General features: G+C 46.0%; 2 protein-coding genes and 1 long non-coding RNA gene across 3 annotated transcripts in view; 1 reads left to right on the forward strand and 2 right to left on the reverse strand.

The window, feature by feature from the left end:
• Window positions 1–27,943, reverse strand: part of Tbcd (tubulin folding cofactor D) — a 163,210-nt gene that overhangs the window by 83,318 nt on the left and 51,949 nt on the right. Inside the window, exon 13 of the mRNA XM_021178456.3 lies at window positions 26,499–26,593. Coding sequence (XP_021034115.1) covers window positions 26,499–26,593 — 95 coding nt within the window. The remainder of the gene's footprint in view (window positions 1–26,498; window positions 26,594–27,943) is intronic.
• Znf750 (zinc finger protein 750) lies at window positions 10,964–19,327 on the forward strand. The gene is made up of 3 exons (XM_021178457.3): window positions 10,964–11,095; window positions 16,065–17,670; window positions 17,790–19,327. Exons 2-3 carry the CDS (start codon window positions 16,250–16,252, stop codon window positions 18,478–18,480), a joined length of 2,112 nt encoding a protein of 703 aa, XP_021034116.1. The 5' UTR covers window positions 10,964–11,095; window positions 16,065–16,249; the 3' UTR covers window positions 18,481–19,327.
• On the reverse strand, window positions 25,329–26,481 carry LOC115032326 (uncharacterized). The gene is made up of 2 exons (XR_003837994.2): window positions 26,266–26,481; window positions 25,329–25,456 (listed from the first exon to the last, which is right to left on the reverse strand). It is a non-coding gene; the product is annotated as an uncharacterized LOC115032326 (long non-coding RNA).

The raw sequence follows: 27,943 nt of genomic DNA on the forward strand, positions 1-27,943 counted from the left end.
TGCTATCCGCCCTTTCACCAGAATGGAGAGTCATCATCAAATGCGAGTCACTGCTCCGTATCACAAGGGTTTTGGTAGAGGAGAAAAATGAGAAGCAGCTACAACTAATGAAATATGGTGTCCAAGTGCTGTCACGTGTTCTGACAGCAACTGACCAACAAGAGATGACAGATGAGGCTAGAGGGGAAAGCCAGACATCCATGGGAACACCCAATTCCTTTCCCACCAAACCCCACTTTACCACTATTGGCCAACTGAGGCCTGAACTTAGGGCCTAGACAAGACGACTGGAGGCCTCTGCCAAAATAAGCTCCTGAGGGGTTTCCCTTCCATGCTGGACTAAGAGGCAAATAGGTGAATCTCCCAAGACATCCTGTCCCTTGGATTCCATCTTACTTGTCTTCACAGAATGTGCATACAACCCCACAGACTTTTTATTATTGTACCTGCCCCGTTTCAGAGCACGCACACAGTCCCCACAGACCCCATCCTACCAGTCCATGATATACACAGTACCACAGACCCATTTCATACGCCCATGATAGGACATACACACAGCACCACGGGCTCCATATCACATGCCCAGAGCAGGGAATCCACACAGTTGCACCTCCCCTTCTCTAAGTTCTCCATTACTAAACATGCCAACACCCACATGTGCCCCATCCTGTATTAGCCAAGCAGAATCAAGTTGGGATAGCCAAGCAAGGTCAGCACGGCCTCCCAGGGAAACAGAACATAGACTCCTCAACATAGGGCAGAGGAATATGCTCCTCACACCTGCCTAAGCACACAAGTACCTCAACAAACATGGTCTCTGGGGTGTGGTTAGGGCTCCTGACAGGAGTTTAGTGGTGCCCAGCAAAGGCACACAAAAAGACCACAAGGCTGACAAAAAAGAATCAATACCTTCTCTATCATCAGTCAGCCAGTATATCTGCTGCCTTTCAAAGCCACTCAGGTGCTGCCTTCCAGCCAAGTCAAGGCCCTCCAGGTTAATACTCAGGATTACACCAGTCATTTTTCAAGTGATCCTACTGGTTCTTTGCCAGTTAAACACTCCTAGAATCCCCTAGTGACCATTTCCAACAAGACCTAGCATTGGCTCCCTTTTTCTCTGCCATTGGTTCCTTCTGTCACAGAGGCAAGGGCCTGTCAGTTCCTGCCTACTACCACCAGCACTACAGGCCACCACAGAAGGAGGACATGGCATGGCAAAACCACGAAGCAGGAGGTGCCTCCAGGACCAAGGGTGTGCTCCTCTGCTGATGCTGTGCTGCTGGCACAGAAACACCCATAGCTAATGACAGAGTGGCAAGCACAGCAGCATGAAAGAAGCAAAAGAGCGTCCTGGAGGATTAAAGGCTAAACCAGGAAGTCGAGACCAGTTCTACCTGACTTACAGCCAGGGTCCCCAGCCCTAAGGCCCAGGCCACCAGTGGCCCAAGACGGTGACCCCAGCTCTAGCCTCTGGGAACATCACAGGTATTTCATAGACAGCAAGATCCCAGGAGACTGCAGTATCAGAGATGGGCTCTAACTCAAGGCAATAATGCAAGAGATACACAAAACTCCAGGAGAAGCAAGTGGCCCAAGGTCACAGAGGGCACATCTAACATGGTTTCATCGCAAGCCTGGCACCCAACTAAGTAACTGGAGAGGTTCTGATGTCATCATTCCACATGTCTATACCTTTCCTGGTCATGACCTGGTGGGTAGAACCCCACTGAGTAAGTCTCAGACTTTCCACCATTATACTGCCTGGCAGCCAGCCTTGACTACCAATTCCAAAGGATGCTCTGTTGGTATCTGCAATTACACCTAGACTCAGAACCAAAGACCAAACCTGGATTCCCATGGAGAAGCCAAGTTCCGCTCTTATCTACTGGCTCAATGTAACTCAAGTCCTTCCCTTTATCCCCATAAGCCCAACATGGCTGAGCAAAGCAGGCACTGGGCATCAGGAACTATTATCAGTGTGTTCACAACTGGCCCTTCACACAACAGAGATCAGCAAGCATAAAAATGAGAACAGAGAACAAAACACATGGAACTCCCACAAAGGCACATGAAGAATGGCTCTCAAGTGCAGTAGCACTCAAGGCCCAGGAACTGTGTGCAGCAGTTTCAGTGTCCTGCTGCCACAGCTAACCTGAACTGCTAGAACCTGTGTTCTTCATCCGGCAAAATCAGCTCCACAACTCCCCAGTAAACTCAGTGGGTCACACATCACCACAACCACCCCAGACAGGACTGGACAGTGTGAACATAAGCTCCGCAAATGAAAGGTTGTGACTCGGGAGCAAGATTTCTCTCCAAGTTATTTTGCATCAATGGGCCAGCAAGTTGGCTCAGTAGGTAAAGATGTTTGTCCCCAAACCTGACAATTTGCCCAGGGATCTACATGATACAAGCAAAGAAACCCCCCACCCAAAAGTTGTCCTTTGACCTCCATATGTATAATATGACATGCATTAAAGACAAAATAAAAATAAATGTGATTTAAATTTTTTTCATCAAATGGCATAAACACCATCACAGTTTTTAAAATAACAGAAAGATGTGGGTAGAAAGGCACTCTGAGTGTACTGCAGAGCCAAGATACTATCACCCATGGTCAGAAGTATCACAGGTCAGGCAGGTCTGGCCCTAAAATGATTTCCACTTTCGAAAACAAACACAACAAACCATGTAACACAAGTAGGGAGGTTATACACATGGCTCCTACAGACACATGAGCAACAGAAATTGGGCCACGCACCACCTCGACATGCTAGCACTTTCCTTTACTGGACAACACATCAATAATAGTTCACACAAAATACAAAATCTGACTAAATAATTGCCAAATAAAAGCAAAAGGATTAAAGACACTTCTAAAGGTTTGGGGGGGGGGTTGTTTAGCTGTTTTGAGATGGGTCTCACTATGTAGCCCTGGCTGACTTTGAACTCACAGAAATTCACTCTCAATTGCTCTGAGTAAAAGTGAGAACCATCATGCCCAGTTAAAAGTCACCCCCAACCCCCTTTTTGAGACAGCGTTTCTCTGTGTAGCCTTGGCTGTCCTAGAATTCACTCTGAAAACCAGGTTGGCTCAAACTGAAGAGATCCACCTGCCTCTACCTTCTGAGCACTGAGATTAAAGGTGTGTGTCACCATTGCCCAACTAAAAGCCCATTCTTAATGAATGTGTGCATGTATTTAGACACATCATATACATACTGTACATGCACGCATACACACACACATACACACAAAACCACACACACAGAAAACCACACAAGCAAAGGACACTACAGAGAATGGTAAATATATATTGATGTTAACAGAGATACTGCCAAGGGAAGTATTTTCTTATTAGAAGAGCAACAGGATGATATAAAATATCTACAAAGCACACATCTAGTAAGGGTTTACTATCCATACTATATACACTCCCCAGGCATGACAAAATATATACACCTGGAACTCTAGCACTGAGCAGACTGGGGCAGGTGGATCACAAGTTCAAGGTCACTCAAGAAACATACTCTCTCTCAAAAAAACAAATGTCTCTCAATATCACCTCCACCCACACATACACACCAGGTACGGGCTGATGGTTTTGTTTTATTTTGTTTAGGTTTTTTGTGGTTTCTTTGGAGACATTATCTTACTAGGTAAACCAGGCTGTTCTCCTGAGTACTGAGATGATAACATATATGCTATTAGACGCAGCTGAAAAGAAATGTATCTATTGAAAACACATTTGTGGACTGGCGAGATGGCTCAGTGGGTAAGAGCACTGACTGTTCTTCCGAAGGTCCTGAGTTCAAATCCCGGTGACCAAATGGTGGCTCACAACTACCCATGAGATCTGACGCCCTCTTCTGGTGCGTCTGAAAGTCAGCTACAGTGTACTGATGTATAATAATAAATAAATCTTTGGGCCAGATCAAGCAGGGACTGAGCAAGCGGAGTTGACCAGAGCGAGCAGAGGTCCTTAAAAAAAAAAAAATCAACTCCCAACAACCACATGAAGGCTCACAACCATCTGTACAGCTACAGTGTACTCACATAAATAAATATGTAAATAAATAAATAAATCTTAAAAAAAAAAAAAAGACATTTGCCCAAACAAATTCTCAGCCACAAGTCCATGAGACGATAGATGCTCAAGATCATTGTCACTGAGGCAAAATGCAATCACATCAACATACTCCTTCAGACTCGCCAGATTGGATATAAAGGTTGGCTTCCTTCTTCCAGAAGGAACCAACTGTGGTACACCACCACTAGAGGCATAAGATAGTACTGTGCCATAACAAGTAGTTTGATGGACAGGGCACTGTCACTGGACCAATACTGCTGTAGAAAGGTCCACGGCAAAACCACTTATGACAGCCAAGAGGAGGAAACAACCCAGACATCACTGTACTTGATCTTTAAAAAGAAATGAAGTTCTGAAACATGGGTGAGCTTTGGATTCATTGTATTCAGTGACAAAAGCCAGATCCAAATTTCTAACTCAGAGACAGAAAGCAAACTGGCAGTCGTCAGTGTTGGGGAAAATATGGCAGCTGATTGGGATGGAGCCAAAGAGAAGCAACGTCTGTGCAACACTACACACCCCACATGCCACTGATTCAGTGGGTCTGTAAGACAGTCCCGTCGGTAAAGAAAAGCCTTACAAGAGTGAGGGGACCTGAGTTCAATCCCCAGAACCCTATGTTTTTTTTAAAAAAAAAAAAAAAAAAAAAAAAAAGGCCAGGCCTAGTGATATGTGCTGTAGTCCCAGTGCTGAGAAGATGATGACAGCCAGAACGCTGAGGGACTACTGGACAATCAGGCTAGCCTGCTAGAGAAGCTCCTGGCCAATTAGAAACACTGTCTCAAAAAGGACAGCGGAAGGCCAGAGAGCTGAGCTGGCTCAGGGGTTAAGAACATCTATGACTCTTGAACAAGACTCAAGTTCCATTCCCAGCACCCATGCTAGGTGGGGATCCAACACCCTCTTCTGGGCTGCTACAGGCACCTGTATACATATACACAATTTAAAAATAAAATCTTTAAGAAAAAGGTGAAAAGTGTCCAAGGAATGACACCCGAGATTGTCCTCTAGACTCTTCACACTAGTGTTTATACAAATGTCCGTGCACGTGTGCATTCACACATATGTGCATACACAAAAGAACAATTTTGTAACACTATATGAAACACTTAAATAAAAGATGAAATTGCCAGGCTTGGTGGCACGCACCTTCAATCCCAGCACCCAGGAGCAAGAGGCAGGTGGATCTCCGTAAGTGTGAGGCCAGCCTGGCCTACAAAGTTAAGAAAAGCAGCAGCAAAGAACATGGCATAGGAAAGGAGGAGAGAAAGCAGAGCAAAGTGAATGCTTTGAAAACAGTAAGAGGCTAAAAGGCGCTCACTGCAACAAACTGAATGTGATAGGTTCAGGACACAGCCAAGCAGAAAGAGGAACCTTGAAGATAAAGCGTGGTAAACAATACGACCCAGCAGACAGCAGATACTCCACTCTGGAGAGACCAGCCAGGGAAGAAGGGTTGAGGCTATTACTACCCTATTTCTTATAGGGACGGTTACAAGTGTAGCATGAGGACAGAAAAGGAAATCATCTTCACGTCACTTTTTAACGTTACCTGGCCCTGTGCAGCTTAACTACCCTCTGTGTATAACTGTGAGCAGAGCAAATGTGCCCAGGAGATCTAATTCTTGAGCTACACCTAGAAGACTAACAAGTCCCAAGCAGGGCCAGAAAACAAGGCCCCAGAGCTGCACGCCTGGCCTGGGAGGACAGACAGGTGAGGAAAACTGTGGGAATCCTCAAGACTTGGCCCAAGTTCACAAACTCAAACTGAATTTCCCAATCAAAGACAAAGCGAGCCGTAGCGCACAGAGTTTCAGGTTTCCCTTTAGACACAGAGCATTGGCGCCAACCAACACCAGGAGGGACGGGAAGAACCAGGGACTGTTTACACAAACACAAGCAAAAAGCCTTTCACCCTCAATCATTCACCCTGAAGGCTCTTCGAGAGCCACAGGAACCTGGCTCCATACAGCTCAGAGGCAGAAGAGCCAGGAGAACATGCGCCCTACACAAGCTGCCCACAGGCCACATTCTGGTGCTGCCAGGCCTCCCACCACAGGGCACCACTCAGAGACACCACTCACCTTCTCGGGCTTTTGTAGAAAAAGTGTCTTACATACTCAACAAAATAAAGTATCTCCAGTCTGTAAAAGCCTAGAGTGGCATCACCTTAATCAAGAAATTAAAACCTAAGTGACGGTGTTACACCTCTGAGCGGTCAGGTTCCCTAAGCTCTACATCCACCCTCTCACAGGAGAACACACAAACAATAAAACTTTCTCACACACTTTGAGGGAGAGTGATAAACGCAGCCCTAGCCCCCATGTAAAACTGTAAAGCTACTTAAAACATTGAGAGGATTTTGTTATTTTTGTTTTTGTTTTTTTAAGGGGGGGGTGGTCTTCGGTATTTTATTTTGTTTTGTTTTTGGTAATTCAATTGCAGGTTCTTGAGCATGAACTCTGTAGACAAGAACTTTGTGTTCCAATGTCAAAAGGTTGGACACACCTGAGTCCTAAAGTCTGTACGGCAGCACTAAGGGCTCCACTAGCATGTCCACCTTCTGCCTTGTGGACCCCTAAGGCTGTGGGATTGGGACACAGGCCTCAGTGGAGCAATCAATGATCACAGCCCACCTCTGGCCAATCCTGGAGAGGTTCTAGGCAGTAGGAGCACAGGAGAAGGAGGGTGGATCATCCCCCCATCTTGGCCAGATGCCCCGCTGGGCCTACAGAAGCTCGGAGCAGCTCTGTCTACTGAACAGCAACACTTGCCCCCTGGGCTACAGCTCCAGGTCTGTTCTGTGGCTTTGAGCAAAACAAGAGCAGTGCCTAGGGCCAAACCCCAAGTCTAGGAAAGTGTCCAGACCATTAGGAACAGAGCTTTTCACAGTCCAGTCGGGATGTACCTTAACACAAATGGAATAGGAGGGAGGCTTTGGAAGCAGAATAAGGCATGCTGGGAAGGGCCATCCATCACCTCAGAGCTAGCTCAAGACCAGGTTATTAAGGGCTTGGCAAAATCATTTGTTTCCCTGGATAGTCTCTTACTATTACAATCCTAACTGAAATGAATTCCAATTAAAAACCCCTAAAAGATACCCTCTTCAATGGGAAAGAAGCCATGGAGGCAAGGTCAAACAAAGCCAGACTCCTAAGACCTGGGACAGGCCCTGGGCCTTCGGCTATTCCTCTTAAAAAGCTCAGGAGTGTACAACTCCCACAAACCGCAGAAGCATGTGCCCCAGGAATCTGGAACTGGGCAAGATGGAGCTGCTGTTGTCCTCTGTCACCCAAGGGCCCTGTACTCCTATCCCAATCATGTCACCAGCACAGAGCTGGTTCCGGGGAAACCAGAGTAGAGAGCCCCAGCATGAGCTGCCTGCTGCCTCCAACTGCCCCGGGGCATCACAGGGCACTGGGAAGCTGAAACCAGACTTGTGACATCACTACAAAAATTCCCATTTCCTTTTTACTTTCCAGATGTTCCTCACAAAAGGAGCACAAAAAATTACATGAAAAATCATCTTATGACTATTTGTAAGAAGGTCAGAAAATAAGTGACTTCCCTTCCTTCTTCAAAAATGTTTTGTGAGAGAGGCTGCTGTGTGAAATGACTCAACAGGCCTGACAAAGCCTGTGCTGACCCTCTCCCACATTACGCAGCCCTGTATTGCACTGCAGGGGACAGCCCAAGCACAGGCAAAGAGATGCTGAAGGGACAGGAAGTGAGCTCAGAGCCAAGCCGTGCTGTGGAGGAGTACCTAGGCTAATCCAACCACACTGCTCTGCCTTCAACACCCTGCAGGAAAGTGTGCCACAGATGGCTCCAGCAGGGACCCAGGAAAAGAGTCTGATGCAGCTGACCAGAGTCACAGCACTATCTATACCCAACAGCACCTGTCTGCATTCGGTTGAGATGCTGCTGTCCAGAGGTGGCAGCTGCCCCAGACACCCACTCTATACCCTATCTTACCTCCCATGTCACATGATGAAACTGTGACCTACCAGACTAGGTACCTGGGTCAAGTTACTTAACCGCTCTGTGCTCATTTAACTCCTATAAAGCAGGTGCACAGCAGCTCCTGTGACTGCAGGGAATGATGCAAGTACCACTCAGCACCAAGGACCCACATGGAAGATGCTCAGGAAATGCCAACTGCCACTCCCAGTCTTACCCCCTAAGATTTTACTTACTTCTCAGAAACTTCATCAAGACATTTAGGTCATGCAGAGGACTGAGACCAAACACAAGGGTTCAGACCTCACTAGTGGCAAAAGAAAGGCCTCCTCTTTTTCTTTCTTTCTTTCTTTTTTTTTTTTTTTCTTTTTGGTATCTGTAGGTTTTGCCTGCATGTGCATGCCTGGTGCCTTCAGAGGCCAGAAGAGGGCATCGGATCCCCTGGGACAGTAGCTATAGTTTCAAGCCACTGTGTGGGTGCTAGAAATTGAATCTAGGTCCTCTGATAGAGCACCCAGTGTTTTTAATGATAAACTCTCTCTCCAGCCCCATCCTTCATTTTCTAAGGCATAAGCAAAGAAGTCAAAGAGGGCAGGGAACATAGCAACAGAAAGAACAGGAGATTACAAGCACATGAACCTTCAGTGGGGGACCAAAGAGGAAGCTCTGCCACTCCCTGACCTACACAACAGAACCTATTAAAAGCCCAAGGTCTTGGCTATCATCAACTCTGAGCATTCTGTCAACCAGCAGCAATAAAGAAGCCCCACTCTGCAGCAGACAGAATTGAATCCCTACATAAAGTCCCCAAGCCCTCCTATCCTTCGAGAAACTCACTGAACTATTCAGAGCAGTTAGAACAAGGTATCAAAGCAGGGCTACTCAAAATCCCTCAGAAACCAGAGATCCTGACTGTGGAATATGCTTCATAGAAATACTAGAAGATATAGTATTAAGGAAACTGAGAATATAAGGAAAAAGAAGAGGAGGAAAAAAATACACACACACACTCACTCTTTCTTTCTCTCTCTCTGTCTCTGTCTCTCTCTCTCTGTCTCTCTCTCTCTCACACACACACACACATAAAGCTAGAGATTGCCCTTGATCAACATCTAGAGCGTGTGGATATCATCAAGCCACAGATGCCAGGCCATGTAGGAACATGGTGGCAAGGCTGGGCCTCAAAACAGGGGATGCTCACTAAATGTCACCCTTCAGATCAGAACTCTTGCTGCATGTAGACTCTTCTTGGAAGAAAGCACTGTAAAGTAGCATTAAGCCGATATGTCTGTTGGAGGGTTTAGGGGTTAGTATAGCACTGCCCTCACTGACTATGAAATACAGAAAAGAAGAGAAGAGGGAAGGAAATGTAGAAGCTATGACGCAGCAAAGATAGGACTGGCCCAAGTGAGAGGGCAGCACACAGGGAGGAAGGACGGCCCTCAAGAGGATGTGGGAGGTTAGCCGAGGCAAAAGAGTTAAGAGGGTCCATTAAAAACACCTGAAGTCCAGATTGCAAATTAGAATCAAGGAGTAAAAAAACTCTCAGCAAAAGGTGAGTGAGAGCGGAGGGGAAAGGGTAAGACTTTCGGCAAGTCCCTGCCAGCCTTCCTAGAAGCTGGCCTGCCCCAACTGCTCCAGAAAGAGGTGCAGCAGAAACGGCACTGAGATAATTCTCAGCCTTGCCTCTCCATTTTGCTCTCTTCAAGTCCTGAGATGTCCAAAGGCTATCCTCTACTGTGGAGTCCTGGAAAGTGGCGAGTAGCTAGAGGACTTCACCATACCGGGAAGCCTCAGTAAACACCCACAGAGTAGAAGCACCGTCTGGGGGAACCGGAACCTGTACAGACCACCTTCACGGCGACAGATGTAACAAACTGTAACAAACTGGTGACAGTCTCAGAGCAGAGCTTAAGGTAACATGCTATGCAGCTAGAGACGTGAGAAACCCTAGGGAACTGCTTGCTGTTCTTATAAGACTGAGCATTTGGTTTAGAATCTTCCTAGGAATGAGACAAAGTAACTAAACTAGGTTTTAAAGAATTAAACATAAAGGTGAAGCCAAGTAAAATCTAAAGTCTTAAATGGGTGCTGGCCCTTGCCAGCAGCTTCAGGTATGACCAAGAGCCTAGCCAGCTATCACAGTGTCCTTTCCCTGTCCCCAAACTGACATCACATTCCAGCCTCCACTGCAGCCTGCACAAGCCTCAAAGCAAACAAGTAAACAGTGGGGGTGGGGGTGGGGCGTAGGGGATGGTAAAATGGCTCCAAAATTTAAAATCTAAGTTATTACTTAAAGAGGGAGTGTGAAGGCGAACACACTGCCGACGCCCAAATGACAGACAGCACATGTCAGCTCCACAACCAGTACAGGCCCTGGGCATGTTCCGGCAGGTCCCTGTGACAAGGCAGCAAGGTTAGCATCCTCTCTGCCACCCTAGTTCTCCGGGTGACCTCAACAAAACTCCTAGAGAAGGGTAGAAATCACAGAGGTGGCCAGAGGCTTCTCTGGGCATCACAGCAAAAACGCTTTCCATGTTTCCATCAGTGACATGTGTTTCAGGACAAAGTTGTATTTCTCTGCTTCTAGGTTCGTATGCTGGAGTACTGAAGGAGCGAGCGAAGCTCTACACCCGAGTCTTTAATGAGCATCAAGTACTTGTGAGACAAGTACATCAGCACTAGACTCTGCACCCAGGGATCCTGACTCCTCTGCAACTGGGCAGCCCTCCCAGGACCCCACACACCGTGAACCTAGAGTCCTGTGGGGCACCTGGAGTGGCACAGGACTCTCTGGATCCCTGCTCAGTGAGGCTACGTGGAGCTCAGTGGGTGCAAGCACTTGAATTGTAGCTGCAGGCGGAGGAATATCAGGTGCATCTCTACGCCCTGAGGGCTCAACTCCTACACTTAAATCCCTCCCACTGGAACAGCCGGCTCCAGTTTCACCGAGCCAGCGAGCCAGCGTGAGAACAGATCCTGCTCCTCAGACCTCAGCACCTTGCACAGAAGAAGGACTCCGCATCCCAGCACTGCCCACCTTTGGTAAGTGTTTACTATTTCTTCAAGTTTTCTTTCAAAACTATTCTTTAATGTGTCTTGAGGAATCTGGGTAAATTGTTTGCTGTTGTCTGCTCTTTCCTGCTCTCACTATTCCCTAAGGATTACTCAGAACCCGGCAGGTGCATCTCGGGGTTGCAGACCACAATTACAGAACTCCTAATGGGACTGATACGTTATTCCAAGACTATGAGCAAGCTTATTTAGAAATCAAGCCATCCTTTCTGCTATAACATTTATTTAAAAAACAAAAGATGGATTTATAGTATTGCTTAATCGTTCCCTACTTTTCAAAGAAATTACAATAAATTTTGACATAAAAGAGGCAAAACTCACATAGAGAGAGAGAGATACAACTGTTTGGTTTCATTTCTAGTTTAACATCTAAAGCTTTTCATATTTAAAATAACTGCTGCTTTGACAAAACCTTTCAAAAACAAGAAACCAACTAAATTTAAGTTTTTGTTTGGTTGTTAAGATTATACATGGGGGGGGGGGAATAAACCTGTATGAAAATAATTACCGACCGAATAATCAGCCAAATCTGACCAAGTCGGACTTGGTTTAAGCAGAAACGCCTGCATTTGCTATCTGAGTGTTTGCTGAGCATTAGCAAAGGCTTTCTGATGTTTTAAACTGCTGTGTTACAGAAACACAGGCAAGGCGAGCTCCGGTGCCATGCTGGTCAGGAAGCCGTGAGCCTGCACAACACAACCCATTTGTTTTCTGGATCCTTCCTTCCAAACACACTCTAGAAAACAGCTTTCTTCTAAGGCTACAGCCTCCCTAAGTTCACCTTCATCTTAAAGAACAGAAAGTTTGGGAGGGAGCGGCGGCCAGTTACTGCAAAAGCCCACATGAAGTAAAACTCACAAATCTCGTTCTTGCGACACCCCAGTAGGTAGACGACAGTGGCGTGCCCTTGAGTGGTGCAATAACGCCACATCACAGTGCTGTAATTATAGCATGCCCTTCACGACGTTCCACCTGCGAGGCTCTGCGCCAGACAGCTGGACACCACCAGGAGGAATAGTACTGCACTGTCTTGATTTGCAGGTCAATTCACAGGACAAACATAGCTGCCTAGCCTGTCACATCGCTGGCCTATAAAGCAAAGCTGTAATTACCTCTATTGTGTCCTATCAGAGTTCTCTTAAATTATTCTTTCTCTTGTCTGATTTCTAAGTGCAAGCCCCTTAGAAACTTCTAAAAACATGCCAGCCACTCACTGCTGTCTTGACACCAGCAGCTACACTGCATGTCCACACTCAGGGACTGCTGAAGTTTAGTGCTTTAAAGACAAACAGGACCCTGTGGCCAATCGAAACTACACAGTGCTCACTCTGTGTGTGGGCAGGTATCCTGGATGGCACACTATGGGCAGGTAGAAGGTGCTCTCAGCCTAGGGCCCTTTCCGAATGCAGTCAAGTCGTTTAATATAAGAGATATTGAAGTCTCAAGTCATACAGCTGATGTATGTCAGCAAAAAAATTGGGACACATCTTACAGATCTTAAGCTGGATACTGTACATGTTTCTAGGTCACTGTATTATTGTACATACTGTATGCTGCATTGCAAGATGATTCAGAGAAGGAAGTCTGGGGCCAAGGTGAGGTCTGGGGAGGCATGTTTGAGAACAGGGCTTCCCCAAGGAAGACAGAGAACAACTCTCTGCCAAAAGCCCTTGATCCGGGCTGGGTGCCTGTGGGAAGACACCCTCATGAACCCCCTGACCATCGTATGGGAAGTAGAAGGGAGGAGGGTATGGTGCCAAGTAAAATTCCTCTGGGATTGTTTCAGTATCAAACATGCTAACACTACAGTTCTCAGACAGCCATAGCTACACATATAGCCTTCCAGAGATGTATTCCCAAAGTAGTAACAGGCCCAACCTAAAAAAAAAAAAAAAAAAAAAAAAAAAAGGGAAAGCCACATACCCTTCTTATGCCTTTAGGAAAAGCTTCACCTTTGAATATAAACCCAAACTTACTGTAAACAGTCAAAGTTCTTGGCTTTCCTGTTTTGGCAACAATGTGTGCTTTTGGGAATATTTAACACCAGCGGCTGCCAGGCAGTACAAAGTCCAGCAGGTATAAACTGACCAAACAGGACTTATTGTAAGCCTCCATGCCCACAGACAGATGTGCCTGGCTGCAGTCATGGCTGTGGGTTTATTTCTTGATAGTCATAAACCTCACTTGCTTAGGACAGAGAACTCACAGGCTGACATCATCATTCAAAAGCTTACAAAAGCATCAATTTTATCCCACTTACTTCTCTAACAGGGTAGTTTTATAGATGAGTTACGCCCGCCTTGCACCTGCCTCCAAGCAGTGAGCTCTCTGCCTTAATTAGCAATTGTGAAATCCTGAGGGTCAGTTTATCCAAAGTTACTGAAATGATTACAGCCGAGCCTGCTTCTATATCCATTCCCTTTCAGTTTTAATAAACCTCAGGAAATGGCCTCACTCTAGAACCCTTACACAAGAGTCACTGCTGCCTATCCCAGCCAGCCTGCTCACTGTCCTGGGGATTAGCAGCCAAAGAAATTAAAAGACAAAGGCCGAAACCAAAACTTCACATAGCATTACACACGCGCACACACACGCACGCACACTCAGTAATAATTATTTCCTCAGTTACTCCTCTTTCTTGTAAGACAGGAAAACCTTACCATGACAATGTACTTATTTAACCTCCGTAGATGTTCAATACTTAACCCCAGTGGCACGCTTACTGCTGCCCGAAACCATCAGTAACATTTACTACAGCTGCTTCTCTGAGGGCCCGTCATTATTTCCTTACGTCCTGAGGGGCTCTTCTAGCCTGCCCAGGACACACGGGGCACTGTCCCACGTCTGTCCCCAGGAACTGGGAAGCAGCTCATACTCGACAAATGTTTGCAACTGTCATCATTCTGATCATGATGCTCCCAGCTAGTGATGAAATCATCCCTCTCAGATCTGTGCCATGACATATCCTATACAGCCATGGGAACCTGACTTGCAGAGGTTCTCACGCCTTCAGAATCAAGAGTGTAATGAGCATGCCAGCACAGGTCCCACTGACTTATCGAGCTGCCCTCATCAGCCAGTCAGACAAGGGAGGCTTCTCAAGCTCCCTGACTCGGGCAGGGAAAATGCACTCCAGGTATACGCTGGGCCCACAGAGAGTTTCTTTACATTTTTCCTTTTAATAAGAAGGAAAAGTCACAAGGCTATTACTAAGTGTTAATATGATCAGCTTTGACATAGGACTTCTGTCTTCACTTTAGCTTCTACAGCAAAAGTGAAGTCCAGGCAGGACCCACTTTGACAGCTCAGTCTCCCATACTCCTCCTGCAAGGAGCCTAGGATCCTAGCTTCCTCCCGGCATGGGGGCTTCACTCTCACTGCCATGCAGACTCTCACAGTGGACTACTTTCAGGACCGCCTGAGCCACTGCTCTCCCAGACAACTACTTAAGAGCCCTAAATACTGATGACCGGATAACTTTAGCTCTTTGTGGGCTGCTTCTTGCTTTGAGGAAAAGTCTTGCCAAGCAGCACAGGCAGGCCTTGAACTTGAGAACTTGAGACCCTCTGCCTTAGTCTACCCTAAGTGATGGAATTGCTGCTACCACAGTGGCAGATATAGTATATATATATATTGTGTGTGTGTGTGTGTGTGTGTAAATTAGAAGAGAAACCAAATGAAACCTGATAGACTCCTCAGAAACATGAAGCACATAAGTAGAGATAAAGAGTCAGTCCCTGCAGCTGCTCCACCCCACTGCCCACCATACACACACACACTGGGAACAGGGCAGACAAGAGTGAGGACTTAATCATAAGAATGTAGTTATGTTTCTAAAGGTATGGTTTACAGAAGTGTGTGTGTGTCTAAGTTTTGAGGGTGTGGCTTTACATGTTTTTTTTTTTTTTTTTTACAAACTCAGTTTTGTAGCTGAAAACACGTTTCTTAAACAATTTCCACTGAATGTTATTTTTAAGTGTTTAGCATATGAAATAGGGGACCCTCCCCTTTTCACATATCCTGTACAAATCAAGGAGCCTGGCCTCAACCTTCTCCCTCTACCCAAGGCCACCCAGAGTCACCCTAGATGTCCAGGGAGGCAGCTTCACTAAGTGCTCAGCCTTGGGTTAGGAAGCACACTGTAAGATCTGGGTACAAGGGGCACCTGGGGCAGGATGGCTTCTTCCCTCTACCTGGGTACTGCTGCTCTGGTCTCTTAAGAAGGTTTATATATCCAAGGAAGAGAAGGGCAAATCTATGAGTTATTCCCAAACACTGATGAGTGGCAAGACATAAAAGCCAATCCGGGACTTGCAAATCATCCTAACAACACTGCAAACTGAGTTGACCTACATATAGCATCCACATTTGTATTGAGCCATCATAAATGCTACTTACTAGGGCTAAGGGTGTAGTTCAGTGGGTAACATTTACCCACTGTACTTTCTGATAAAATGGGCTTTTCTGTAGTTTTAGAAGCAGCAGAGTAAGTCCTATGTCTTAAATATTTTTTATTTTAAATATTCACGCACATAATATAGCAGCAGCATAGCAAAGCAGGACCTTGGAACACTCAGCTAAACAACGCCAGAGCACATTGGACTAAGTGTCCGCTCCCACAGAGCATGCAGAGGGGAGGCTCTGGTCACAGAATCCTATCAGAAACCCCAAACAAACGGACGAAGGGGAAGTCAAGCTTGCAGGATATGGATCCCCAAAACTCAGAGGCTGGCCACTGACGCTCTGCTCTCTTGGTCCCAGGCAAGTCTTTCAGGTTAGACTTAAGAAAATATCCCAGGATGCTGGCAGCCAAGAAAGCAGACTATCAGGGATGCAGGTATTGCCTGCTTTCTAAAGGCACCAGGCTCCTAGTCTGTCTTTAGTGAGACAGTGACCCTCTAACCCTTTACCTGACACCAGTCTCTGTCTGCCCTCACAGCTGCAGGTGCCTGACGGAAGGAACTCTCCTGGTTAGGCCCTCAGCACATGGAGCTGGCTTCAAATAGAGTACTCACAGCAAGAAAGAAGACAGTACTCACCTCCTCCAAAGCCACCCCATTCTGGTCAAAGAGGAGGCAGCAGTGACCACACACTGAGCAGACCAGAGTCCAAACACAAAGGATAATGAGTCTCCTAAAGGAACGGAAACCAAAAAAGCCACACTATATTCCACGGCCCCCAGGAAAGCCCTTCAAGTACAAATGCTTCCAGTGTCCTTTTACATGTAACGAGAAGTCACATCTTTTCAATCACATGAAGTACGGTCTCTGTAAAAACTCCATTACTCTAGTATCAGAGCAAGATCGTATTCCCAAGTGTCCCAAATCTAGCTCGCTGGATCCTAAGCAGACCCACCAGCCAGAGCCCACCTCAAAGCCAGCCACTTCCAAATCTCTCCTAAATGGACTCTCCAGCTTTGATCCAAAGTCTCAACAGGGCTCTGCAAAGGAGGATGCCAAAGAGAACCTAGAAATGCAGGCTCGGGGAGCCCACAAAGGTCCCCAGAAACCAGCCCTACAGAAAGAAATGACACCAGAAACCATTCTCAGCACCCAGCCCTGCCTCGACAGTGGGGTTAGACATTCAGCATTTGTTCCAGTTGGGGAGCACAGACTTAGGGGGCCAGAAGATACAGAGGCCCCTGAAGTGCTGGCCAATTCTACCACCAAAGCCGCCTCATTCCATACCAAGTCTGCATTCCACACGCCCGGTTACCCCTGGAAAGCTGGCTCCCCATTCCTCCCTCCTGACTTTCCACATAAAATCTCCTCTACAAAGGGGTTTGGTGCCATCTCCCCCTATATGCATTCTGCAATCCCGGAGTACCCCCATCCCTTCTATACAGAGCATGGTCTGGCTGCCATTTACTCCCCCTTCCTCCTGACTGGGAACACGCCTGAATGTGAGACCACTTTGCTGTCTGTCTATGGGACCCAAGACCAAAGACACTTCCTGTCTCCTGCTGGGCCAATTCCCAAGCACTTGAACACATCCCCATCAACATATGACCACTACAGATTTTTCCAGCAGTACCACTCTAATCTACCGATCCCTTATGGGTTTTACAGACCAGAGTCTGCATTTCCCTCCTACAGTCTCAGGCTCCCATCTGTCACTGGCATCACACGAGATCAGAGCTCTCGCTTGCTTGAAGATGCAGCCCTGGCTTACCCAGCCTCAAGTCCCTCAGAGTTAAACCTTTCAAGCTCCCACAGGAAACACACAGAGTATGAGAAGGGAAGTCCAGTTCCTGAGGCTAAAGACCCTTCTAAAGATGAGCAAAGGGATGCAGAAGAGGCCAAAATGAGCCCCCGAGCAGGGAGCGCTGCCACGGGCTCCCCAGGAAGGCCAAGCCCCACCAACTTCACCCAAACAAGCCAAACATTCGAAGGCCTGTGTGACCTCTCAAACAAAGCAGCCTCCTTGGGAACCCTAGAGCGACTCCAGCAAGCTGAGCAGAGCCCCACCGCCTTCAAACCTGTCCAGAGGGGTTCAGAAAGCCCTCACTCTCAACCTCCTGCAAACAGAACAGAGTCTCCAAAAAGGTAAGAAAATTTCTTTTTCAAAATCTCCAATGTAGTTTTGCTCAACACCAAGTTAGTTCACACTTGTTCCAAATGCTTTCCATGATCATTTTTCTAAGATTTCTCTTCATGTCTTCTAGCCTTCAGGCCATGAACGGTGACCCTCCAGCCCAGACAGGGAGCAGTACCTCTTTCATCACAGAGGCCCCACCCTCCAGCCCAGAGGACCACTCCAGAATAGGTCCCCTCAATCTCTCTAAGAAGCTGGAGACAAACCCTGCAGCCACTTATGGACCCATGTATGCAAGCAACGCCCAGGCAGACACCCTGCAAGACCTGCCACTCAATCTGTCCGTGAAAGATCCATGCAATGCCTGGGCTCCAAGGCCTGCCCTCCCAGGCCCACCACAAGGTGCAGAACCTGCTGCCGCTCCAAAGACTGAGACAAAGGGTTCTGAAGATAGGACAAGCCGCATGGAGACACAGCAAGACAAGGCCCACAGCAGGACAACCCCAGACATGCACATGGAGGACAGCAGTGATGAACAGAAGCAGACGGCAGCTGTAGCTCTCTGTCAGCTGGCGGCCTATAGCCCAGGGAATGTCCGAGTGGCCGATGAGGAAGGCACAGCCCAGGAACCCACCCGTCAGGATGTGCCCACCCTCAGTGCTACAGAAAACCTGGAGGCTCAGTGTGACCTCAGACCCAAAGGACAAAAGAGGACAAGTCAAAGGGACACAGGAAAATCCCAGCAAGGAACTAAAAAGCCAAAGCTGAATGACCCCGTCCCGAGAGTGCTCACTCTCCGCAGAAGAACCCGGGTATCTTGAGGCCTCACGCGCACTCAGTGCTATGGCTAGAGAGAGGCTTTTCACACTATGTGCCAGGCAGCAACTTCACTTTTTTGCTTTTTGGAGGAGGTACTGTCTTGCCATGTTGCTCAGGCTGGCATTAAACTTGTGATCTTCCTGCCTCGGCCTCCTAAGTGCTGGGCCAGCCAGTGTTCCCACAGTTTACCTTCACTTTTTATCAAGTCAGTTTTTATAAATACAATTTTTCTTCTCTCCTCAAAAAGGACAAAAGGCTGTAATCTTGTTTAGTTTTTTTGTAAACATTAAGATAATATTAAAAGGTGTTTCTACTTCTGGTTGTAAAAAAAAAAAAAAAAAATCTGAGTGGCTTATACTCTCCACGACAGATGACTTACACTGGGACTTCATGTTTGTGACACACCAGGGAAATACACAGAACTAGCTCAGCAATGTGAGTAGACTCACAGAAAGGACCTTAAACAAGTACTATTTTTCAAAACTAAAACTTTTACCGTGTTGTTGTTGTGTTCCTATTAAATATAGCTGTGTGTTTTGATGCCAGAAACATCTTCAGTTTAAGTATCAACTGTTACACGTAAGAACTGTTGTGATTATTTCTAACTGAACCGTCCACAAACATCTAGAGGCTGACTTTACGAGTAACTTATTTCCATCAGGGATGTGCTTGCTGGTCAAGGTTTGATCACCTTATTCTATTTGCTTATGATGTCAAAGCAAACTTTCTCACTTAGGCTCACTTTCCACTCCCTAAAATGATGTACCTGTTAATTTTCCAATAAACTCATGTGTGAACTTTGAGAACACATAAAGCAAAGATCAATATCAGCTCTATGTTATTCTTTAGAGTCTTCTTCCTTAGTATTCAGGAAGAGGGAGCCAACAGCCAAGGCAGCACTGAGACTATGAAAGTGCTTCTGGGATTGGTAAATAAATTAGTAGCCACAGAGTCCAGGCATGTAGTAACCCTCACCTGTGGGGCTTTTCAAAGGAGTCCTGAGTCTCAGAGTGCCTGGAGGCCAAGATCAGGAGCCCTGGCAGCTAACGCTGCGTGGGAGGAGCTCCACTCTTCCACTCCACAACAGCCCTTCCACTACGTCTGGACAGGGGACCTTTCACCCCACTTGCTAGAACAAACTTGGGCACTGAGTGCAGGAACTCACGGCCCCTTTTGCTCAGCCAGCAATTCCCAGCTCCCAGCCAGCCCCAACAGAGCATGCCCAGAGAAGCTGACCAATATTCTTTCTATCTTTCTACCTTCAGATGATGTTAGAAATAGAGAAACACTCTGTAACTGGTTAAATGCAAATAAAACTTCAAATACCAACATGAGAGAGAGATATGGGGTCTTTCACAACAGTTATGGAATACATAAGGCCAGTGCTGCAAACCATTTCTAACAGTGCAGCAGGTTTCCCACTCATAGAAGCAGGAAAAACCTCTATTAAACCTGGCAAGATAGGAGGAGCCCTTTCCATCCAAGGAGCTAGCAAAGGCCTTTAGGTCCATTCAAACCACCATATATATAAGCCCAAAATTACTCTCTTATGATTATACAAAACAAAAACCAACAAGATACAATTATCTTACTTTCCAGCCTGACTATTTTTTTGTGTTTGCCAAACATACACCAATATGTTTGGCAAACAACCAAAACACGACCCCTTTCACTCCCCAACAAGTAAAGGCCTGAAGGAGGGGAACGATGAACGGAGCGCTATAGCCCGTGCTCATGACCCAAAGTCTGGCACTTGCAAATCCTCCTGGCATGCTCAACCCACATAAGAACTCACTCAGCCTTCCACTCAGGCCCCAAGGTTCTGATAGACGAAGGGTAACTCACCCACTGCCTCTGTCATCTTAAATGGCAAACAAGAAGAACCTAGCCAGCTGCCACCCATGCCTGGGTGAACCATGAGAATCTACTCTACCAGATAGGAGGTGTGCTCAGCCTGCAGGAAAGTGGTCTGTACATTGGTACCATGGGCCTCAGATCAGAGACCTACCATGGAAAAATACCATCCTCCATGGAGAGTTGCTCCAAGGGTAAGTTTCAACAGCATACTCACGGCAACTAGAGCAGGTATTCTATCTGCCTATAAAACAAAAGGAATCTCTACAACTACGTTAAAAATAAAAAAAAAAACCTAGGGTCTTGTTTCCCAAGTACTACCTCTCTACATTCACATTACAGATAAAACAGAACAAAACAAAAAAACAAGCTTCCAAGATGAGATCAACAGAACTAAACACATGACCTAGTAGTAATCCTAGTGCCAGACACACTACACAGACCTAAAGCAAAAGACACGCTCGCCTCCTCTCCACAGCAGCCAGCAGACGGGCCATGGGGAGAGTGAACGCGCTGCAGCATCACTTACAGAGCAGGGCATTCTTGCACGTGCTACACCATGACAGGTCTTGAGATCACCATACTCTATGAAATGGGCCAGCCACAAATGGCAAAATATTGTAACACTTTGTACTTACATGAAGACCCAAGGATGGAAAAAAAAGTAGGACTAGAAGTGGACTGGAGTCATGCGGTGTGGGAAACAGGTCATTTGGAACAACAGATGATTTAGACCCAGAGGTATGAGATGGTTGCCCAACAGCATGAACGGAGTTAGAGCCATTGAGCAAACACCTGGAAATGGCAGCAACAAATCCCTGTTTACATATTTTTTAACAGGGTTTTTTTTTTAAATGAAAATGTAATATACCCAAATCCATTGAACTACATTTTATATGAGCAAACTATAATGTAGGTAAACTGTATCTCAAATTATTTTTTAAAACAAAAATCAAAAACCCTTTCTAAATAATCCCAACAGTGGTCAACTGTGATTTGTCCTCTTCCCATACCACCTTTTACAGGGCAGGAAAGGACAGATAGATACAAAACACAGACACTCCCTCAAAGGAAAAAAGAACAGGCAGACAATTCACCCAGTAGCAAAGTCAGAGACGCCACAATATAGTCCTCATTTTCTTACAAACTCAGGTGTCTGGCAGCTCAAAATGGCACATATGCTAAAACTAAACAGTGCAGCTCTGAGCACTGGTCAACATGGCCCCGCCCACCTGTTCTAGACATTGGTCAACATGGCCCTCCCTGCCCAGGGACCTGTTCGCCTGGCACATGAAATGTCAGACATCCCATGCGTGTATCATCAGAGCCAGTGGAGATCTCCAGCCTTCCTGTCTCCTCCCCCATCTCTTTCACAAGCATGCTCCTAACAAAACTGTTGTATATTTAATTCTACATGGCATTTGCTACTTATGAGGACCCAAATAGATGCCATACCACCATCTGAAAGTTCCTTGTTAAATGAAGTCATGCAGTGAGGCAAACACGAGTTCTGGGCTGAAGTGCTAAGCTGGCCAAAACTGATAGGATCAATGTTTGCAGAACTCTGGATACTAATCAAGCATTTATGACAACCAGAGGAATGCTAGAGGGAGGAAGCTACTTTGTTTCAGCACTCACAGATACTCTATCACATCATGTCTGATGCTGAGATACAGGACAGATTATAGTCACTGGGACAGAGGACACAATGGGACTCAGTACATCCTAAGAGCACCTGCCTGGATGTGTGGAGGGGGATTTCTTCTGGAGGCTCCTATTAAAATATTCAAAATATTCTGTTTTCAACATAAACAAAAATTGTAAGGGGGGAAAGGAACAGGAAAGTACAACACAAACACGGGAGAAAAGACGCCACTGAAGCAGCCGGACATTCAGAATTAACAAAGACTTTTTAAATGCTCAAAGGAAACCGAAGATCTTATCTGAACAAACTCAAAATGTCAACCCAAGAGACAGAAGTTCTAAAATTGAAAAGTCAACAGTTGAAATGCAGGTTCTCTAGAGGGGTGTGATAACTGTCAACTTGACAGGGTCCATAATTACTTAGGAAACAAGTCTCTGGGTGTGTCGATGAGGGAGTTTCTAGATTGAGTTAACTAAGATAGGAACCCATCCTAAATGTGGAATGCACAATTCCATGAGCAAGGAGACTACATAAGAAGGAGAAAGTGAGCTAAGCACCAACAGCTTTCTCTGCTTGCTGACTGTGGCTGCCTCACACTCCTGCTGGCAAGCCTTCCCCAACTTCGTCAAAACAAACCAACTAATACAGGGGCTGACAGTCAGATCTGCACAAGGAAAAGGCAAAATCACTGAACACAGAAACTGAAATCACCCAGCATGAGGAGCAGGGACAAAAATGCTCAAGGAAAAGGAATAGAACCTAAGATACCAGAGGGACAGAATGGAGCACAGATACACACTGAAAACTCAGACCCCAGAGTGAGAAGGAGAGCGTGGCAGCTGGGATATTTACGGAAGTGAAGGCAGTGCATATCCCAAGTCTGGAAGAAAGAGGAGCCCATACAACACACAAGGCACAGGGTCTTCCACTGAACAAAACACAACACACAAGGCACAGGGTCCTCCACTGAACAAAAACAGCAGAAAAGGAGATAAACGGTTTAACCAAGCATCCAAAGAGATAAAAATGTTTAATTTCAAAACATAAAACTTAGGGGAAAAAAATCAACCACAAAATTAGGAACGCAGGTATACACTCTATTCACAATATTAACACCAGTCGAATATAACCACAGAGAATATATAGCCAAAATCCTAGACAAGCCTTCCCAGGCTAATCATGATGCCCTATGGAATATTCACAGTGTAGAGGGTTCAAAGAGCAACCCTGTCCCCAAAGAAACAAAAGGACTAAAACCAGGACCAATAAAGCATCTGAGTGGCCTGAAACGAAGGCTAAGTAGCCTTTGATGATGGCCTTCGTCCTTATCCACCAAAGCAAAGATCAAAATACAAACTGAGGCATGGTATGTGGGGACATATATATGGAAATGTATACATGAAGAGAACCTGGCAGAACTCTTTAAAAGATGACCACGCTGTTCGTTCCTAAGACTCAGCTCAATACTCTAGTCTGCTGTGTGTAAAGCGGATCTGACTTCCCCCAAGTCACTTTCTCCCCAACTTCAGCATGCACCCAGGAAGCTCCCCACGAATGTTCTGGCTAGCAGCATGCTCATCTTTCTACCTTCATCCTCCCCTAAACCACACTTATCCAGGCTTCTCACTGCAAACACGCACTTTTCCTTCTCTTTCTTTTCTTAAGATTCAGGGTCTCTGAAGAAGTTGAGGCTGACCTCAAACTCACTGTAACCAAGAATAGCCTTGAATCCCTAAGTCTCTTGCCTCTAATTTCCAAAGGTTGAGATTGTAGTGTTTTTGTTTTCTGACAATTTAGCAAAAGTTGGTACACAGTGGCTATGAAAAGAAGCACCCTCAGCTATGACCACTCTCAGAGGAATGGTGTGAGGTCTAAAGTAAAAACATAAAACCATCCTTAAGATGCTCAGGGTTGCTGTTACCATCTTCACACACCTGTGTTCCAGAGTCTCTGTCACCCTTGTGATGATGATGCTCCCCCCGTCAGGACACAGTACAGCATGCCCCGGCACAAAAAGAGGCTTCAATGAGGTTCAGTTCACATGGAGGCAGTGCAGGGCAGAAGGACAACTCCCAAGAGAAAGATCATGGACTAACTTAATCCACATCATGTTTTACAGTTTTAAATGGCAGCTTGACACTTCTCAGTTATGATACCAGTAACACCCGTATCCTCACTCCAGCTGGTGGATCAATGATGTCTGAGATCCTGAAATATGTCCCAGCTATATTTCATACACGCTAGTCCCATAGAAGACCAAAGAGAAGCAGCACTAGTAGAGGTTCCATGTACAGCCATGTTGTAGAACCTCACTAATGAGGTTTCCACAGCTGAGCTGTCTGAAAAGATCTGCTGACCTCAGGAGAGGGCTAAACTAACACATGGGCCTTAATGTTCTAGGAAATCCTCTCAGCTCCCCCAAAGGCTACGTCCAGTCCTACCTGACAAAACAGTGTAACTTTGCCACACTGGACGCAATTCTTGACCAAGGAAGGAGGCAGGCCCAGCTAAAAAAGCAGTCACCATCTAGCAAGACTTTGGAGCAGTTTCAGACTTCCTCCTTGGTCATTGGGAACACACAAACCAAACCATGGTAAGGTGACTGACATCCCACAACAAATACGATGGTAACTACTTTTTTTAAAGAGGGAAGACAAAAATAAAAACCGATGGGGATGTGAGGAACCCAAGACCTCACACACAGCTGGTGAGAATGTAGAACGGGGCAGCCATGTTACAAGAGTCTAGCCTGTGGGGGACTCTCTTGCCTATGTGTGGGACTCTTTTCCTCCTACTGGGTTGCCACATCCAGCCATGATATGAGGGTCTGGGCCCAGTCTTATTATACTGTATTATGCTATGTTCGGTGGATATCTCTGGGAGGCTTGTCTGTCCGTCCTTCCTTCCTTCCTTCCTTCTTTCCTTCCTCTATTTCCTTCTTTCTTTTTCTTTAAGGGAAACAGAGAAGCAGTTGACCTGGGGGAGAGGGGAAGTACAAGAGTGACTGGGAAGAGTGAAGGGAGGGAAAGCTGCGGACATAATGTATGAGAGAAGAATAAAAAAAAAAAAAAAAAAGAGCCTGGCCTGTTTCTTGAACTGATCCATCATTTCTACTCCTAGATCGACATTCGGGACAAATGGTAACACATATCTACGCAGAAACTCATAAACAAATGTCCACTGCAGCACTACTCAAAAAGTCAAAAGGTGGAGGCAACCACAGTGGTTACTTCTACTGATAAGTCTAAGCAAGAAGCAGTGCTTCCTTCCATATGGTAGAAACCCCATCCGCAGCAAAGGAATGGAGCCCCACACAGTGATCATCAGAAAATCACACAAAGTTCAGACACAAAAGAACAAACAGCAGTCTGTTTAATGAAATGTCTGAAAAGGGCAAAACAGAACAGCAACCAGAGGACCAGAGCGCCTAGGGCTGGGAGCAGGGTAGGAGTGGCTACTCTGTAGTGCAGAATTTCAGCCTGAGGCAAAGAAAATGTTCCGAAGTTAAATTACATGATGTTGCACAACTCCAAGTATGTCAGAGACCACTATAAACTGTAAGTGGGTAGACTATACGGTATGTAAATTATTGTAATAAAACTTTTTTAAAAGCAGAAAGGCTAAATAGAATGCTGCTCTAGAAGTCCCTTGTGTTCCAGTGCCCAATACTGACACTACAGCTGGGCATTAGTGAGATGCAACCACCAGATTCTAGACCAGCAGTTCTCAACCTGTGGACTATGATCCCTTTTGGGGGTTGGACAACTCTTTCACAAGGGTCACATATCAGATATCCTGCATATCAGATACTTACATTATAATTTATAACAGTAGCAAAATCACAGTTTTGAAGTAGCAACAAAATTATTTTATGGCTGGGGGTTACCACAACATGAAGAATTATATTAAAGTTAGGTAGCATTAGGAAGGATGAGAACCAATGCTCTAGACAAAAGCTGCTCCCTGCACAATCTCTGTAGCACAATCTCGTCTACCCAGCTCTGCCCATTACACTCCTTTTCCTTCCACTCATAAGGCACCTTCAACCACCAACAAGGACGGTCCCACCAACCAGATGGTGGCACATGGCACAGCCTTACTATCCTCTGACTCCCCCTCACCAGGACCTAACAGCTAGCCTGGGTTCATGATCTTTCTGCATACACCCTACACTGTACCCGCTCTCCTAAGGCTCAGCTCCACTGCTGCCATAGCTATGTCAACCTACAGCTCTAGGCACCCCTCAAGAGTGAAAGGCAGTTCTAGATACAAGAAAATCAAATATTACCATTGTCCATGACCCTCCAAATCCAGCACATGTAGTTTATACAGCATGCAGCTACAACAGGCTGAAGAGATAATTAGTACATTATAAAGGCTGGCATGAGAAAGACGCCTGAAAAATATGCATATGGCATGCCCTTCCATAGAAGCACTGGTGTCCATGGCTAGCCACACTGAAGAACCCCACCAAGTCTCAGCAGCCCTAAGGATGCAGATTCACACGGTTTGGTTACTTACCCTCTGAGAGTCTGGATGGTAGCAACAGGCCTCGTCTACCCAGCTCTGCCAATGCCAGACATCCACCATGCCATGCCTTATCCGTCTCCTGAAAACTGAAACCAGAGTTCTAAAGTCAACTCCAAGTTTAAAACTCACAATTTTGTAAGAAACACAAGTTGGTCCATATTCTGGGCCCAAAAGCCTTGCTAAAACTACATTACTTCTTGGCTAGACAAATAAGACACTCTAACCTAATTGAACATAACTACCACATCAATACTACACATTACAACACCTAATAATAGTGAAAAGACTTGGGTCAATGCAAAACCAGTCCAGAGGATACGTTCTTCTAGCTGGGCTGCCTTGTCTGGCCTCAGTGGGAGAGGATGCACCTAGCCTCACAGAGACTGAGAGTGTCTGAGTGAGGGGAACCCAGGGTAGGCCCCCACCTGCTCAGAGGAGAAGGGAAAAGGGGATGGGGAAGGATTGGGGGGGGGTGTGACTGGGAGCGGGCAGTGAGTGGGATGTAAAGTGAATGTGTAAAAACAATTTTAAAAGACCAGCCCAGAGACATTCAACCATCTACAACATCAAACCAAGTCACCAGCCTGAGATGGTGTCCTGCCACCATGACCACAATGCTGCAACCTCAGCCTACTCTCATCAGACAGCAGAGACTCAACAGAGATTCCACCCCACTCAGAGGACATTAATAGAAAAGAAACAGGTGGATGCCTTTAAATGACACCCACTGTTACTTGAATGCTCAACATTCAAGATTACAAAACTGATAAAATAAGATGGCCACTGTGCCATGTGCCTCCAGGAAGGGAAGAAGTTTAAGCCTAGACTGCTAAGACACATGAGATCTCATTGAAAGAAAGAGAGGAAGGAAGGAAGGAAGGAAGGAAGGAAGGAAGGAAGGAAGGAAGGAAGGAAGGAATTAAAAAAGAAAGAGGGAGGGAGAGGGAGAGAGAGAGAGAGAGAGAGAGAGAGAGAGAGAGAACATCTTTTTCAAAGGCATGGAGGTGTCAGGTTTGGCTATGTTCCCAGGCTGATTGTAAACTTGCAGGCTCAAGTAATCCTTCCAAGTAACCAAGACTACAAAAAACCAATTTTGCACCCAACTAAATTGGGTCTCACAAGTAACACTTTATATTTGAAATCAATGTGCCTGTGTACTCAAAAGTTCTCTTCAGGGTGTGGCCTACGGTTATTACAATGTGAGTGACTGTTCTCAGACTGGTCAGAGCTGCTCTGAGGTTTCTGTATTTTGTTGCCAACATAAACATGGAAATGCACATCACAGAAAAGCAAAATCAAATGACAGGCTTTTACCTATTCTGGCTGAGTTCATTTAACAGTAAAGAAATGTGTAGGAAAATCAGCACTAAACTGTATGGCCAAAAGCACACAAACTATTAAGAGAGAAGAAGTTACTAATGTATTCAAGATGGACA

Source organism: Mus caroli, unplaced genomic scaffold (assembly GCF_978045245.1).
Source record: "Mus caroli unplaced genomic scaffold, Mus_caroli_1 scaffold_13, whole genome shotgun sequence".
Taxonomy (NCBI): domain Eukaryota; kingdom Metazoa; phylum Chordata; class Mammalia; order Rodentia; family Muridae; genus Mus; species Mus caroli.

What these genes read in the sequence shown, in the direction of transcription:
- Znf750 (XM_021178457.3), top strand. Translation starts at nt 16,250, where the DNA reads ATGAGTCTCCTAAAGGAACGGAAACCAAAAAAGCCACACTATATTCCA. An exon ending in AGAACAGAGTCTCCAAAAAG is followed by an intron (nt 17,671 to 17,789) that starts GTAAGAAAATTT and finishes CATGTCTTCTAG; the next exon opens with CCTTCAGGCCATGAACGGTG.